Genomic DNA, 18,169 nt, shown 5'->3' with positions numbered 1-18,169 from the left:
CTTCAAACGTCAAGAATTGCGCTTTTTGAAAATGGAATTGTGTTTTTACTAATAAATTCTTTTTATTGATATCATTCTCTGAATGTCACTGACTTTCGTATTGCTACATTTTTGTTGTACATAATGTGCTGATTAATAGTGCTCATGATAGTGATATTATATCGACATGTCTTTAGAAAATACGGTTTCTAACATTTATGACGGCTTGACATCTGATCGTGTAACTGAGAGGAAAAAATGCGCCGATTCTTTGAAGGAATTGTTGGGAGGAACAGGGCTTCCCGTCTTCTTGAATGAAAATCACAGGAGAAACACGGGACACACATGGAAAAGTCTTTTCCTTAAAGTTCATGACTGGACTATTAAGGTTAGAAATCATGTTTTGTTTACGTTTGTATTTAACTAACTAACTAACCATCACGCCGTTTCCCCGCAGGGGTAGGCAGAGAGGACGGACCGCCAAACAACTCGGTCTTGGCACACACTCCTTGCCTCTTTCACATTCATACATCGTCTCATACATACTCTTCTATTGTTCTGACTCTTGACATGGCCCGACTCAAGTATCTGATTCACTTGGTCGTGCCATGTCTTCCTCGGGCGTCCCCGACTTCTGCTACCATTCACATTTGCATTGTATATTCTCCTTACACTCCTTTCTTCGCTCATTCGCTCTACATGCCCAAACCATCTAAGCGTCCCTTTCTTGATCTTACTCAGCTTACTCACTCTTACATCAGCCTTGCACTCTTTGTGGATATCCACATTCCTCACACGATCATACATGGTTTTACCACACATACGCCTCAGGGATCTCATTTCAACAGCATTCAATCTACTTTCATCCTTTCTTTGCCAGTTCCATGCCTCACTTCCATACATCAGGGTAGGTACCAGCACTCCAATGTGGACTGCTAACTTCGCTTCTTTGGACAATTTTTTGTTAGCGCCAACTGCGTTCAGTCCTCCATTAATGGAGTTACCTGCATTTACTCTTCTTTCAATATCTCTGTCAGCCTTCCCATCTCTCGTAAACATGCTTCCTAAATACACAAATTCATCCACCTGCTCCAAGTATTCCTCATTCACAACTATATTGCACACTGTTTTTCGTACTTTCTCTTTCAAACACCATTACTTTAGACTTACTTACATTCATCATTAACTCATTCTTCACGCATACTTCGTTCATCCTAGACACGAGAGACTGCAGATCATCCATACTATTAGCAATCAGCACCGCATCATCAGCATACAACAGGCAACATACTTTCAAATTACTCAAATTCGCGCCCAATCCCACCTCTTTCAATTCTTGCATACAATTATTCATGTATAGATTGAATAACCACGGTGACATTACGCAGCCTTGTTTAACACCTTTCGTGATATCAAACCACCCCGTAAAACCACCGTTCACCCTAACACATCCAACGCTTCCCTCATATAGAGACGCAATTGCCTGAGTCAGATTCGCATTCACTCCATACTTGGACAACACCTTCCATAGCTTTTTCCTGTCGACTCGGTCGTATGCTTTTTGTAGATCTACAAAGGCACAGAAAAGTTTCTGGTTTTTTGCCAGAAACTTCTCGGTGAGCATACGCCATGAGAAGATCTGGTCCATGCACCCCCTTCCACTCATAAAAGCACCTTGCACATCCCATATTTTATCCTTTGTTTCCTTTCTTACCCTTTCAATCAAAATTCTACCATACAGCTTGCCAACTGAACTTAGCAGGCTAATAGCCCTATGATTCCCACATTCCATACGTGACCCTTTACCTTTGTATAATGGCATGGTCACTGCCCTTCTGCAATCTAAAGGCGTTTAACCTTCCTTTAAACATTGGTTAAAAAGATTGCACAACCATGTGAGAATTATACGGCTACCTCCTTTAAAATATTCAGCAGCAATATTGTCGAAACCGACAGCCTTACCATTCTTCATACACTTAATTGATCTTTCTATCTCATCCATGCTAATTTCGGTAACATTCAGTCCATAATCATTCATATATGATTCGCCGCTAGAATCACTGTCACTCACTTCGCTTTCAAAGACTTCCTCGAAATACTTCATCCATCTCTCTTTTATTTTTTCCTCATTCATCAACATTTTTCCATCTTTCGATTTTATCACTTTCATGCTTCCAGTTTCAGGGCCACATCGGGACCTTTTGACTTCCTTCCAAAACAACTTAATGTTTTCCTTTAATTATTATTCCTTTCCCAATTCATTCGCTACACTGCATTGAAATGTTTGCCTTATTCAGCAATGACCTTAAACCTCCATAATATGGTCTTATTTATGTGTTTTAGTAATAACTATCTTATAATAAACAATGTTTCGATTAACTTATGCTGTAGTAGAACTCTATAGGTACAATTTTTTAAGTTGGATAAAATTTCCCCACTCCGCCTACTTCTCAATATGCACAAATTATTTAAATAATTTTCATTTCAACTTAATTACCACAAAAAACAACTATTTATGTTGGGGGAGATGCATTAATGTTTCAATTTAGTTAAAATTAATACTTATCATATATGTTGTTTCCAGTGTTAAATTCACGCCATATTGTATCAGGAATACCAATTCTGGAAAATGTTACAATAGTGTAATAATCATGCTCATATTAAATCTTGTCAGTATAGACCAGTGGTCGGCAAAGTGCGGCTCCTGAGCCGCATGCGGCTCTTTAGCTCCTTGAGTGCAGCTCTGGCACAAATATCCATGGCCAGCAGGTTTCAGGAGTTAAAAAAAGCAGAGCGACCTTAGCATTCGTCAAAAATCATCTTAATGCTACGATAACTGAGTTGACATTTTCTCCTTTTGGCATTGACATTGGTAACTTTGAAATACAATTGCAGAATTTAAAAAACAAGGAAATATGGAGCTCTAAATTTTAACGTTTTTGTATTGGTTTTGAAATATTGGAGAAGAACAAATGTGATCTTAGTTCATAACACAAGTGGTCTACTTTGAAAGACCTGGAGAAGGAAGACATGATCATCTTCAACGTCTGGAATAGTATTCCTGACTCTTACGATCAGCTGAAAAAACTCGCGTTTGCTATTCTTTCCCTTTTTGGTTCTACATATTCATGCGAACAATCTCTTTCAAGCATGAACTTTATCAAGAGTAAACTGAGAAATCGTCTTATTGATGAGAACCTGGAATCATGCCTAAAATTAAAAACAACAACATACATATCTGACTTACTTTAAATAAAACCTTTCCATTTACCTTAATTACTATAAAAGAAAACTGTCTGCATTTGGGAAATTTTTAATTTTAGCATTTTGATTTTTAATTACATAAAATGAAAATTCGCTTTCATTGTGTGGGATGACAGACATTTCAATTATGGTTTCACAATAGTTTTATGAATTTAATTTAAAAAAATTATTAACTGTTTTACAGGAAGCTGAGAAGTTTGATTCAGGAAAAGGGACATCTACTTATCAAAATGTGATGGGACAAAGTTCATCCCTACTCTTAAGTCTCATATCCGGAGCCAATAAAAGTAAGCCATGAATCTACTCTATTTAATTTCTTATAAACCACCTTCATAAAAGATTTGTGTTATATCTGTAAATCAGATTTATTTTCAATTGAAACTGACCTTGAAAAATAATAATGTTTAGCTTCCTTGCACTCGCTTTTGCCCTCTGTGCTATTTCTCATGTTTCAATTAATTCCTTTAATCCCTAATAAAATAATGTTATTGTAAATTGTATAGTCTTACCAGATAATGTATTTATATATTTATAAAAAAACTAGCTGTACGCATTGCTGTGGCTCAGTCTGTCTGTTCAGATAGATAAACAATAACGTGTGTTGCTTTTACATCCAACAGATGGCGCTGTGTTTTTTTAATTTTTTTTAATCTTTTTTTTATCTGTCGCAGGTGACATATAACCTATTTAATATAGGTATACAAAAACCCAAGCTTATTCACATGCAACGTTGTGTCAAAATTTAAAAGCTATCGGTGAAGAACTTTTGGAGATAATTTTGAACAAATGAACATTTAAATTTTTATTTATATAGATTGTAATGTACACTGAACATAACTTATGTTGAAAAGGAAGTAAGTCAGTACGTCTTGTGTATCAAATTCAATCTGTCCTACCCACATGGATATCGACCACCTCAAGGGCACTGCTATTACATTAAATACAGCTATTGGTGTTTTCCAATAGCTGTGTACTGTGTCTCCTGAGGTGGTAATGTACACTGAACATAACTTTTGTTGAAAAGGAAGTAAGTCAGTATGCCTTGTGTATCAAATTCAATCTGTCCTACCCACATGGATATCGACCACCTCAAGGGCACTGCTATTACATTAAATACAGCTATTGGTGTTTTCCAATAGCTGTGTACTGTGTCTCCTGAGGTGGTAATGTACACTGAACATAACTTTTGTTGAAAAGGAAGTAAGTCAGTATGCCTTGTGTATCAAATTCAATCTATCCTACCCACACGGATATCGACCACCTCAAGGGCACTGCTATTACATTAAATATAGCTATGTATTGGTGTTTTCCAATAGCTGTGTACTGTGTCTCCTGAGGTGGTAATGTACACTGAACATAACTTTTGTTGAAAAGGAAGTAAGTCAGTATGCCTTGTGTATCAAATTCAATCTGTCCTACCCACATGGATATCGACCACCTCAAGGGCACTGCTATTACATTAAATACAGCTATTGGTGTTTTCCAATAGCTGTGTACTGTGTCTCCTGAGGTGGTAATGTACACTGAACATAACTTTTGTTGAAAAGGAAGTAAGTCAGTATGCCTTGTGTATCAAATTCAATCTATCCTACCCACACGGATATCGACCACCTCAAGGGCACTGCTATTACATTAAATATAGCTATGTATTGGTGTTTTCCAATAGCTGTGTACTGTGTCTCCTGAGGTGGTAATGTACACTGAACATAACTTTTGTTGAAAAGGAAGTAAGTCAGTATGCCTTGTGTATCAAATTCAATCTGTCCTACCCACATGGATATCGACCACCTCAAGGGCACTGCTATTACATTAAATATAGCTATGTATTGGTGTTTTCCAATAGCTGTGTACTGTGTCTCCTGAGGTGGTAATGTACACTGAACATAACTTTTGTTGAAAAGGAAGTAAGTCAGTATGCCTTGTGTATCAAATTCAATCTGTCCTACCCACATGGATATCGACCACCTCAGGGGCACTGCTATTACATTAAATACAGCTATTGGTGTTTTCCAATAGCTGTGTACTGTGTCTCCTGAGGTGGTAATGTACACTGAACATAACTTTTGTTGAAAAGGAAGTAAGTCAGTATGCCTTGTGTATCAAATTCAATCTGTCCTACCCACATGGATATCGACCACCTCAAGGGCACTGCTATTACATTAAATACAGCTATTGGTGTTTTCCAATAGCTGTGTACTGTGTCTCCTGAGGTGGTAATGTACACTGAACATAACTTTTGTTGAAAAGGAAGTAAGTCAGTATGCCTTGTGTATCAAATTCAATCTGTCCTACCCACATGGATATCGACCACCTCAAGGGCACTGCTATTACATTAAATACAGCTATTGGTGTTTTCCAATAGCTGTGTACTGTGTCTCCTGAGGTTGTAATGTACACTGAACATAACTTTTGTTGAAAAGGAAGTAAGTCAGTATGCCTTGTGTATCAAATTCAATCTGTCCTACCCACATGGATATCGACCACCTCAAGGGCACTGCTATTACATTAAATACAGCTATTGGTGTTTTCCAATAGCTGTGTACTGTGTCTCCTGAGGTGGTAATGTACACTGAACATAACTTTTGTTGAAAAGGAAGTAAGTCAGTATGCCTTGTGTATCAAATTCAATCTATCCTACCCACACGGATATCGACCACCTCAAGGGCACTGCTATTACATTAAATATAGCTATGTATTGGTGTTTTCCAATAGCTGTGTACTGTGTCTCCTGAGGTGGTAATGTACACTGAACATAACTTTTGTTGAAAAGGAAGTAAGTCAGTATGCCTTGTGTATCAAATTCAATCTGTCCTACCCACATGGATATCGACCACCTCAAGGGCACTGCTATTACATTAAATACAGCTATTGGTGTTTTCCAATAGCTGTGTACTGTGTCTCCTGAGGTTGTAATGTACACTGAACATAACTTTTGTTGAAAAGGAAGTAAGTCAGGATGCCTTGTGTATCAAATTCAATCTGTCCTACCCACATGGATATCGACCACCTCAAGGGCACTGCTATTACATTAAATACAGCTATTGGTGTTTTCCAATAGCTGTGTACTGTGTCTCCTGAGGTTGTAATGTACACTGAACATAACTTTTGTTGAAAAGGAAGTAAGTCAGTATGCCTTGTGTATCAAATTCAATCTGTCCTACCCACATGGATATCGACCACCTCAAGGGCACTGCTATTACATTAAATACAGCTATTGGTGTTTTCCAATAGCTGTGTACTGTGTCTCCTGAGGTTGTAATGTACACTGAACATAACTTTTGTTGAAAAGGAAGTAAGTCAGTATGCCTTGTGTATCAAATTCAATCTGTCCTACCCACATGGATATCGACCACCTCAAGGGCACTGCTATTACATTAAATACAGCTATTGGTGTTTTCCAATAGCTGTGTACTGTGTCTCCTGAGGTTGTAGTGTACACTGAACATAACTTTTGTTGAAAAGGAAGTAAGTCAGTATGCCTTGTGTATCAAATTCAATCTGTCCTACCCACATGGATATCGACCACCTCAAGGGCACTGCTATTACATTAAATACAGCTATTGGTGTTTTCCAATAGCTGTGTACTGTGTCTCCTGAGGTGGTAATGTACACTGAACATAACTTTTGTTGAAAAGGAAGTAAGTCAGTATGCCTTGTGTATCAAATTCAATCTATCCTACCCACACGGATATCGACCACCTCAAGGGCACTGCTATTACATTAAATATAGCTATGTATTGGTGTTTTCCAATAGCTGTGTACTGTGTCTCCTGAGGTGGTAATGTACACTGAACATAACTTTTGTTGAAAAGGAAGTAAGTCAGTATGCCTTGTGTATCAAATTCAATCTGTCCTACCCACATGGATATCGACCACCTCAAGGGCACTGCTATTACATTAAATACAGCTATTGGTGTTTTCCAATAGCTGTGTACTGTGTCTCCTGAGGTTGTAATGTACACTGAACATAACTTTTGTTGAAAAGGAAGTAAGTCAGGATGCCTTGTGTATCAAATTCAATCTGTCCTACCCACATGGATATCGACCACCTCAAGGGCACTGCTATTACATTAAATACAGCTATTGGTGTTTTCCAATAGCTGTGTACTGTGTCTCCTGAGGTGGTAATGTACACTGAACATAACTTTTGTTGAAAAGGGAGTAATTCAGTACACGCCTTGTGCATCAAACTCAATCCGTTTGACTGTTAGCCGAACGTCCTACACACATGTATATCGACCACCTCAATTAATACCTAGCAAAATAGTGAACCATAAAAATAATAGATTTCTGAGACTGGTTTTCAATATTTTACGTAACATCATCGAGTCGGGGGCCATTCGCTTTGAAAAGGCACCTCCAGTGTGTGCTACTAGCAGCCTTAGTCTATTGCAGGCTCAGTCTCTCCTCGCACAGCCGAAGTTCTTAGTCTGGGGCTGCTAACTTATTTATTTTATAAATGTATTTGATATACTGTTAACAAATATAAGCAATAATTAGTCGCCTGAAATATCAATACAAATTGAAATTATCTCCCGAGTGGTCCAGAGCATCTGACCGGACATCAGAAGACGCGGGTTCAATTCCCGTCGGCGGAATTTATTTTTACACAGAAGATATTTTCAATTCGTATTGATATTTCAGGCGACCAATTATTGCTTATAATAATTTGTTATCCTTTGTGCTATGCATAAAACCTTGTCTTATAAACATTAGTTTATCATTAAAAAAAAATAATGATGTACTGTTGTTCTTTTTTTACAGATAAATGCTTCATCAGTTCTGACAGACTAGTTCAATGTTGCGTAGACGTATTGAAGAGCAGCAGGTTGGTTCGAGCCACGGGTGATACCTATGTAAAGTTAATAAGCAAACACATCATCAATACGCAGCATTATTTAACTAACTTGACTCCTTACGAATGGGCAGGTAATTAATCATAATATTATGTATTTGTTTATTTGACCATTGCTTTATTATTTATTATAAACTTCATTTTAAACAACCTCTGTGGCAGACTCCTAAATCCGTGCAGATTATTTCACATAGTGTAATTTAATTTAAATAATGTATTGTAACAAACTCCAAAGTGGAAGGAACTCTCGTTGTAACCTGGTGAAAGACTACCATTCAGAATCTAAATCTTGCTTGAAATGACCGGTCAGTGATTGAGTGGGCATAGCGCTTGGGTCTCACCCGAGCGTCGCGTGTTCGATTCCTCGGCTGGCTAAGTCCTCCATCACAACACAAGCAACATTTTCGGCTTTCTGTGGTGGTAGTAGGAGATTTTCAAACATTGTTGGGTTATTCGTAACCCAGGAATGTTTGTCTTTCTTTTTTAAAAAGAAAAAAAAAAAAAATGGCGTTGGTCGGGTTTATTTACCAGATCTGAGTGGCCGGGTACTTCCTAACCTTCCTCTTCTCATTTCCTTCTCCTCTCTACTCTCCTTTACCCAGGGCCGACAAGAAACTTCAATAAATTAATAGATATTTTTGTCATAGCCAACGTAAGGTAATATTTAAAGGTAAAATGAACATAGAAGTTCGATACTGCAATTGCAGTGCTTCATGTTATGCGTGGGCACGATTCTTCAACACTGCAAATGTAGGCGTCCTATTTTAAAATAAACACATTTATATGTCGTTTTATACATACATACCCAAAGATATTAGAAGAACGAAATGTGCTATGAGCAGTTCATACTGTGTGGAATTGTTTTGCCCATTGTCGCCGGTTTTGTTCACCAATACTACTGCACACCTTCGCTTACGCTAAGGTATCCGCACTAATACATAGAACAGATTTCTGTGCGTACACGTCCCGATAGTATTCAAAGTACCCTAATTAGGTAGTACTCTGCCTACGTTCCGGTGGCCAACATAGCATATCTCGTTCTTCTAATATCTTTGTACATACCCATCTGCTGTACAGACTCGACATGTCCTGGCTCGTATCCGAGTATTTGGTTCACCTGATTGATCCAATATCTTCTTCGGGTGTTTCCGACTTCTTCTTCCATTTACTTTTGCATTGTATTTTCTCCTTCCATCCATTCTACAAGCAAAACCACATAAGCCTTTCTTAAACTTATTAATTATGCTTACATCAGACTTGCATTTTTTTAGTTTTCACAAGTCAAACAACATATTTATGTAATGAGTGAATCTGTTAACTGAGGCTGTGAGAATCTATTAATTTGTGTGATCTTTTATTTGCAGATCTGCTGGAAGTCAGCATAGAGCTCAGCAGTTCTAACAACATTGAGAGATTGCTATCCGTGTGCTTGGTGAAGGATATAATAGAAAGAGGTGTCACCAGGTGTCACCTGATATTGCCCATAAGGGACAGTCTCACAGCTTTGACCCACTTGTACACCAGTAATGATTTCCAACGTCAACATCACTTGCAAGAAAATGTTCTCAATTTAGCCATATTGATCATTCAAAATGTAAGTATAAAGCACATACACACAATAAATAATACTCAAATGTTGACTCTGTTTAAATCGGAAGTACACTGCACTGATGGGTTTGGCAGCCGCCTCTGGATATCTGGAAAACTGTTGACTATGCAGAAATGTGAAGTCCATTTGACAGATTCCTTTAACTCTTTGCACGCGGCCGTATCAACTGTTGTTACGGCAAAAAGTCTATACTCACACGCGGCTGTATCAACAGTTGATACGGCAACTTTGACGGCCGATATTCCCGCTCTCTTTCGTCATAAATGTATTTCTTGCTCACTTGGACATTTGTAGAACTATCACGATGCTGACATCTACAAGAATTTCTCAAAAATAAAATTGCATTTCATAAAAAAAGATCGATAACCAAGTGCGCCTCTTCGCGCCTTTTAGTCATTTAGTTTTCATTTTTGTCAACGGATGGCGTTAGTACTAGTTTGTCATTCACAACTTTTCATAACTAAGAATGATAAGTGATCATGGTGTCCCACTTGTGCCTATAAACACAGTGGCCTAAGTACACACACACACCGAGAGTGGTTTATTTATGACGCCGAGTGAATGGCGGGACCACATTCAAAAGATATGGTACGTCTTTGTATGAAATTTTATGTTTTTGTTTTTATAAACATCTAAGAGTGTTGACACACGAGGATTTGTTTTCATATTGTGGAGAATAATCTGTTCTGTCTATAAAGTCCAATAAATCATGCCAGAATGCTATAATTTGACATTTAATTGCATGCATAGGTATTTGAAAATATGTACCGCGTACGGGTATAGATAAAACGGAGCAAATTAACGCGTTCAAAAGGTTAATTCAGAGCATGGATGTTGGGTGGGAATGCTGTGTTTTTTCTACCAGTATTTGAATGGAAGGTGCTCTAAAAAAACTAGTGTCATTGATCCCTTTGGTACGGTCGCACGACTGGGAAACATATGTCCAATTTTTATGCACAATTATCATTTTTTGCTATATGTATTACTCAATAGCTCAGCTACAGAATTATTTGTCCACTTCTGCGTTTCATCCGTCTTACAACATGGGTCCCTTTAAGTCCCAGACTCTTTTCTTTCCTCAATCTTCGACATGCTAAGATGCAAAACAAAACTTTTGTTGCCGACCATGAGGGATCACTGAGATACCCCACGCATTTATCATTGTGAGGCTTATTTTATATGTTTTGCAGGAATACACAATAAATTCACCATTTAAGCTGACACATGAAGTATACATAATAATATCAGAGAATTTGATAAATGTTACCACTGTCGACAACAGGAAGGTTAAAAGGACCCTCCAAACAGCATCCTCAAAGAAGGAAAGGGCTTGTGTGCGGTTTATAAAAAAAACTGAAAAATGTATATTTGTGTGGTTATACTTCGTTCTAATTAGTATTTTGTAAATCTGAACCGTTTTACACTGGAATGTCGTATTTTTTCAAATTTATTTCGAATATCCGAGTTTGAAGGGCTGATAAAATTCTTTTTTCGCGGAAATATGTTGTAGTTTTACGAATTTACACCAAATATCTGAATTTAAAGGGTCGGCTGCAAAATTTCGATTTACGCGTAAATATATCGTATTTTTACAAATTTATTTCGAATATCTGGATTTAAAGAGCCGGCCGTGATGAAAATCCACCGCGAAATTTCAATTTATGCGGAAATACATCATATTTTTACGAATTTACTTCGAATATATGAGTTACCGACCGTGGCGGTAATTGGCTGCAAAAATTCGATTTTCACATTATTATTATTCATAATAATATGTATTATTTCGAATGTACTCCAACGATATGTACTACCCGAATTTGAAGGGGCGGCCGAGGAACTCAAACGTTCGGCATCTTTTTTTTTCATATATTTTCGAATTACATGTTAATTCGAAATTTTATATTTGATGTCCCGTGGATTTCGAATTAACGAGGTTCTGCTGTATTGGGGTTCTATTGTACATATCTAATAAATTACAGGTTGCCGCTGAAAGCAGACTTGCAGTGTGCGAGTTCACAGAAGCTATTGTACCACACATCATTAAGTTCTATGAACAAACTTCTGATGCATTCACAAATAAAAAGGTCTTCATTACTTTGTAATACGATAATATCTAATAACTCATTTTTGATAATGTTTTGTCTTTATTGTTTTTATTTTGAATATTTAAAACAGTTGTAAAAGAAGCTTATGAATTGATCTATTTTGTAATTTTTATCTTTTGATGAATCTTTGGATGAATGACTATACTTTTTCATTGTTCCTTATTGGAATATTTATATGAGGAATGATTATAATTTTTCATTATTCCTTATTTGAAATTTTTACATCAGACCACCCTTTGATGAATCTTTGAAAAGATGACTATAGATTTTCAATGTTCCTAATTTGAAATTTTTACATGAAGATCTTTTGATAAATCTTTGAATGAATGACTGTAGTTTTTCAATGTTTCAATGTGGTTTTGTATTTTTTATATGCAGCCAAATAAAAATACAAAGATAAAACAAAATGAATTTTGATTCTATTTGTTTTGTTTTGTTTACAGAGATTATTATTCATGTTCTTACATTTGTCCATAACCGTTCACCATCCGGGAGGTCGTTTTGCTAACCAATCTGGAATATTGGTGAAAGATTGGTTACTTTGGAGGGCAGCCCTTGTTTCCATACACCAAATAATCAAATGCGAGGCCACTTACCAAGGGAACTCTGTTAAGCGAGGCAATCTGCAAACGCAACCGGAAGTTTGTGCTGAATTTCTGAATTTGGCGGTGACGTTTTATCACCAGGTAAATCAAACATCTAGCTTAACTAAAAGTGAAAATTTGTTTGTTTTTTTTAAGCATCTAAACCTTCAAACGGCGAGCTCTAGCACTATAAAATTTATGCAGCTTTTTCTATTTGGAATTTATATGTCAATGCAGCTATTTTGAGCTTGCAACCGCATTTCCACCATGATTTATCGAGATTTGATATATCCATTTAACTTTTCAAAAATAAGGCAACAACATTTTTTGTTGTTGTTAATTGTTTTGTATGAAAAATATTTTGTGAAAAGAGTGTTTAAAGTTAGGTGAAGCTGGGTAGTAGCTACAAATTACACTGAAAATGGTTTTTCATATTTTCTCTTTTTATATGTGAAGTGTATTTATGAACTCTATAATGTTTGCAAAGCCGCATTGAGGTGATTTCCACAAAAAAACAGTGTTATGTAAATGATTAAAATATGTAATTTAAACATGAATATCTCGGAGTTAAATTTTTTAACTCATTACCAGAAAAAATTAGAAACATGAATGCAAATATAAACGAATTCAAAAGCCACCTTAAAAAGTATTCCGAACAGTTGAACTGAATCATATCAAATATAAACCAATATAACAACACCCCCCATACACACAAGCCCTGCTTATTTATGGGGGTACATCAAATACTTATATTATATTATGTAATTAATAACTGTACTATATTGTGTAATGTAATTCGTGTATCTTTTTTTACTAATTAAAAAAAAAAAAAAGTAAAATTTCATTTAATTATCATTTTAGAATTTCAATGGAAGTCTGTTTTGTCAGAAAGATTGTGAAGATGTCCAACCTCCAAAGAGATGTCGACTGGAAAACACCGACTTCAACACCGTCTCCCAACTGATGCAATTCGCTACTTCAAATTATTACCCTTGGTTAGTCACAACTTGTTTTTTATTCATATTATTTTTTATTTAAAAATCTGTCTTTGCTGTATCTTTCTTTCAGGGTACCTTTTTCAGTTTTTTCCAAACAAAAAGTTACATTTAAAAAAATTAATTCATAGCATGTTCAGTCTGTTGAAAAATTGTAACAAAAAGTGGATGGCGCTGCAATTGTATTTTAAATGGCAACACGATGGTTAAAAGGAAAATTAATGTAACTTTAGAAATGCCCTATTGTCCAAATGAATATTTTTCACATCAATATCAAATGGTGTTCAGAAATTAGTGGTACTTTCTGAAAGGAGATGACTACATCATATTGAAAGGAAATTTTCTTTGTTGAACCACTGTTTAATAATATATTATTTAAACAAATTGTTTCATTACCTACTATTTATTTAAAAACGATGTCATAAAGTAATTTTACAATAATAATTTTGATTTTTATGTATAATAATATTTGGATGATTTGTATAGCGCTGTTTTTGTGCAAATTCACCTCAGGGGCACCTGAAGTATGGAAAAGGTTTTATTTTTTTTTGTAATTTTGTAATGTTTCCTGTCAATCATAACACCACATTTTAATCTACTATATTTTTTGTTCTAAAATCGGTGTTGCCATAGCAATGATATTCCATTTTATTAAATTTCTACACTTTATTGGCGAACTTGTTACATGTTATTTACGTCTACTTATTTTTGTAATATTGTCTCTGTCAGGCTTTCAATAACTGCAATGTATTTGAAGAAGTATGCCAAGACTGTATCAAGTTCAGACATGGACCAATTCCTGCATATTTTGTCCAATCTGGTATTAAGTGATAACCCAGTGCAAAAGTTTTCTGCAGTCTATCAGGTCATTGGCGTGGTCTGCGGCCAAATTAGTAAGGGTCAGTGGCACGAAAGCTATGCCGAACCTCTTCTAACAATTTGGAATACTTGCGTCAGGTAATTATAATAATTAATCTGCATTTCAATTCATGTACTATCGGTGCTATAACTCTTAGAGAGTCTTGGCCATATCTTGAAAAGCCTCCCCTCCTACCACCGGTCTCCTGATAATTATTCCTTGCAGTTTCTTATGTGTTATGGCCATTTTTTTGGGATGAAATAAAAGAATCTGTTCTATTTTGTTACCGATTTTCGTACAGTTTAATATGGCAGACATTTTTTGACATCTGTCATTGTTTTACGTAACTGTATTATGTGGAAATGCTGCATGTTTATTTGTTTTATAATAATATTTGGATGATTTGTATATTGAGGTTTTTGTGCAAAATCACCTCAAGGGCGCTGTAGAAATATATAATACATTTCTACAATGATCTATGTTATTAGTAACTATATATGGAGATAATATACAGTAATATATATATATATATATATATATATATATATATATATATATATATATATATGGAAAATATTGATAAAAAAGACTATAACATGTGTTTATTACTGATTGTGAACACGTATTACTGTTCGGTATTGTGAATTTGGTTTGCATGTTGTGTGATTTGTTGACAATATCTGTCATGTAATCTATGGATATGTTCAAGGTGTTGCCATTTTTTTATGATTTGGTACCTGTATCTGTGTTAAATCGTAAGTACGAAAACGATGATTGTGCGAAACAACAATGTGTCCCGATTTAGTTTCCTATATGGGGATCGATAAGAAAAAATAGTGTGAAACGCCCATAAGGCTGTGGTATTTTTCTCCACACCATCCAACTAACTTAGTCTTTCCAACACCCCTTCGTATTGCAGATTTACTATTTACTAACGATTTATTGGATAACCAAAGCCTCTGCCATAGGTCACCCCAAGTGGTTTGCTACGTTTGTTGATTTAGCAGGGGTGCGCGGGTTCATCGGGGAGGTGTGTTCAGGATGTGCCTGCCCACCACCTGCGTGGCATGCCAGATCGGGAGAGGCTTCTTTGGGGAGACCCTTTGACTTCTCCAATTGGTCTCTCGACCCATCGCGAGGAGTGATATATTTATATGTTACTCCTGGACACACTGATCCCTAGATTCCTATCCTAGATTATACCTTTTGCGTTCTCAGAACTTCCTCTCCTTCCTCTCCTTCCTCTCCTTCCTCTCCTTCCTCTCCTTCCTCACCTTCCTCACCTCCCTCTCCTTCCTCACCTCCCTCTCCTTAAAAGACCCCCCGCGCATCATCCTCAAAGATGACATAGGCCCTGATGGAAATTATTTTTCTCAGGGCCTCCTGTATGGGGTTAATATAAAAAAAGAAGGGGGGTCTGTGTATAAATGAGGCGGTCAGAGCAGAAGTGGTGTAACACACCAAAATGGAGTTAACAACCGGAGGAGGCTTTTTTAAATGATAATGTTTCATCAAATAGAGGCAACAACCAAAAAAGTATTATATAGCACTGTAAATTCAACAGACATTTAAAATATTTGCTGCAAATTTTTATACTTTGAATGCTTTTATCTTAGCGCAATATTTCTGTGTATTGTGTTACTTCTGCACCGACCGCCTCAAACCAACCGAGACATTAAAGTGACTATTTTAAAATTGTTTTTCAGAAAAGTGTCCACTGATAGCACGGTGTTTGGTCAGTGTCACAATGCTATTCAAAGGATATTGGAAATTAAAGGTTTTGATGCCCCACTCAACAGTTTAATGAAATCTTACTCTGACAAAACAATGCCGTCTACTTCCAACAGTCTTGAAACTTTATCTTCTACCCTTTTACATTACAACTACAAGATTACCGACAAAAATATAAAGTTACAAGTCGCTCAGTGGGTGTTAAACAATTGCGCAGATTCGTTAAGGAGTCATAACGATGTTCCATTTGCATTGTTTCAACTGTGTATTAATGAGAATGTACCGAGCGAACGAGAAATTAAAGACAGGAAAAGCATTGAAGAATGTTTATTCGGTTCGTACGAATACATCATGCTGAAAAGTGATTTTGAAGACGGACTTCTCGTTGAAGAAAGAAAAGACGAGCCTCAAATTATCAAAACAATCAATTCTTTATCCGTTTCGGAAAAGATTTTCGATCATATAGCGACGAACTTAAATACATCTATTAATGAGAGTATCTTAAAAAGTATTGATTCCATAACAAGTCTTACAAGACGTATACACGAATGCGCAATTGCTTTAGAATTCATCAGTTTATTCAGTAACTTCAATGTTTTAAATTCTGTATCTGATATCAAAACCTTATCTTTGGTGGCTAAAGACGAACTGAATTTAATCATGCTTAAATTACCATTATTTCTAAACAGTCGGACAAATAGTAGTAATGAAAAAGAAAACATACTCAAGCAAGTCAAAAGACTTTATACGAAAAGTAATTACAGTTCTACTGTTTACGATTTGATCTGCAAAACTATGTCGAAAGAATTGATTGAATGTTGCTGCGCTTTGATCGATGAATCAGATAACGCAATGGAAGAGAATAATACAGAACTTATGGGAATGAACACCGTTATTGTGATAGATACTGAAGTGTATCTTAAACAAATTATTCTGGAGATATTAGCGAACTTTTGCGCCCGCCAATCCATGTTTTCCGGTCAAATCTTGAAATATATCCTAGAGGCTGACACATACAAGGATTTTGAGAGCAATGACGAGTTTACGCTTGCCGTTAATATTGTCACTTTTGTCACAATGCAATACAAGCAAGAGGAAGTCCCTATTGGTAAATACATGATAATCTGTTCCTTTTTATTACAAAGCAGAGGTCACGGTTTTGAAACCCAGCGTGCCCAATAAAGTTCTAATCAATCTATGTGTTCAATTATATATTATATAAAATAGAATAAATATACCCCTTTCAAGAGTAAAATTTATTCATCAGCATTGTGCTGGTGAGAGACAACTATTCAGAATCAAAATGTTGCTTGAAATGACTTTATCTATGTTTAGCCACTAAATCTGGATTTCGAATGGGGATTCCTCAATTACACTTGCTCCGGGCAGATGAAACTCTTGTGGTGTCATATTATAAGTAATAGAGGTTGGGAAGTACTTGGCTGTTCAGATCTGGTCATCAAAAACGGCTACGTAACGCCATCTAATTTACTGAATGGTAGTCTCTCACCAGGGCGGTACTGAAAGCAGGTCCGGCCCTGAGCCAAATGGCGCCTAACGTTAGTAAATTTCTCAAGGGCGCTGTGTATTATCAGCTCCTTAGCTTCTTGGCGCTTTTACAAGTCGGCGCCCGGAGCAGACTGCTCCAATTGCGCCTGCCCTGGACCGACCCTAACTGAGTAGCCCAGTAGTAATCTATCTCTACATTTCTAGGGTCCATCTTGATGCTACTGCAGATCATGTGCAGGAAGCTGTTTCGAGACAACGATTCTGCCTTCTGCATCCTGACTCTCCTCCACAACATCCTCGATACTGTCGGAAAATTCGGCACTAAAGCCAACAGAGACAATTGCACCATAATGCTGACCAGTTTCATCCAACGCTGCAAATCCAAGAATTATGCTCCCAAAACCATGGTTCAAGCATTCAAATGTCTCTCCTGGATACAGAATCTGTCAAATATTGAAGACTGGGGAAAGCAAATGGATGGCATTTTGGTTCAGGGATTGTCGAACACTATTTTTTCAATCAGATTATATGCCTGCGTCTGTTTGGGCCACAGCATGAGGGAAGCCTCTTCTGTTAAATTTAATGAATTGGTTTCTTCCCTGCCAGAAGTTTTCTTGCTGGATGTAAGTTCTTCCCTTTTCCTAATTATGTATTGCTGATGTTTTTTGAACATATCTTA

At 36.5% G+C, this 18,169-nt stretch overlaps 1 protein-coding gene across 1 annotated transcript in view; it reads left to right on the top strand.

Moving 5' to 3' along the window:
- Positions 1-94: 94 nt before the first annotated feature.
- The window catches only part of tefu (Serine/threonine-protein kinase tefu), a 57,068-nt gene continuing 38,993 nt past the window's right edge, over positions 95-18,169 (top strand). The window contains exons 1-8 of the mRNA XM_089636349.1: positions 95-367; positions 3,428-3,530; positions 8,008-8,172; positions 9,463-9,692; positions 11,687-11,805; positions 15,957-15,985; positions 16,826-17,089; positions 17,695-18,113. Of these exons, the coding sequence (XP_089492475.1) occupies positions 167-367; positions 3,428-3,530; positions 8,008-8,172; positions 9,463-9,692; positions 11,687-11,805; positions 15,957-15,985; positions 16,826-17,089; positions 17,695-18,113 (1,530 nt within the window). The 5' untranslated portion in view covers positions 95-166. The remainder of the gene's footprint in view (positions 368-3,427; positions 3,531-8,007; positions 8,173-9,462; positions 9,693-11,686; positions 11,806-15,956; positions 15,986-16,825; positions 17,090-17,694; positions 18,114-18,169) is intronic.

This window comes from Hesperophylax consimilis, chromosome 10 (assembly GCF_061612785.1).
Source record: "Hesperophylax consimilis isolate HC1 chromosome 10, BYU_Hcon_1.0, whole genome shotgun sequence".
Taxonomy (NCBI): domain Eukaryota; kingdom Metazoa; phylum Arthropoda; class Insecta; order Trichoptera; family Limnephilidae; genus Hesperophylax; species Hesperophylax consimilis.
The sequence above is the reverse complement of the archived record's forward strand: the minus strand, read 5'-3'. Positions and strand labels throughout refer to the sequence as shown.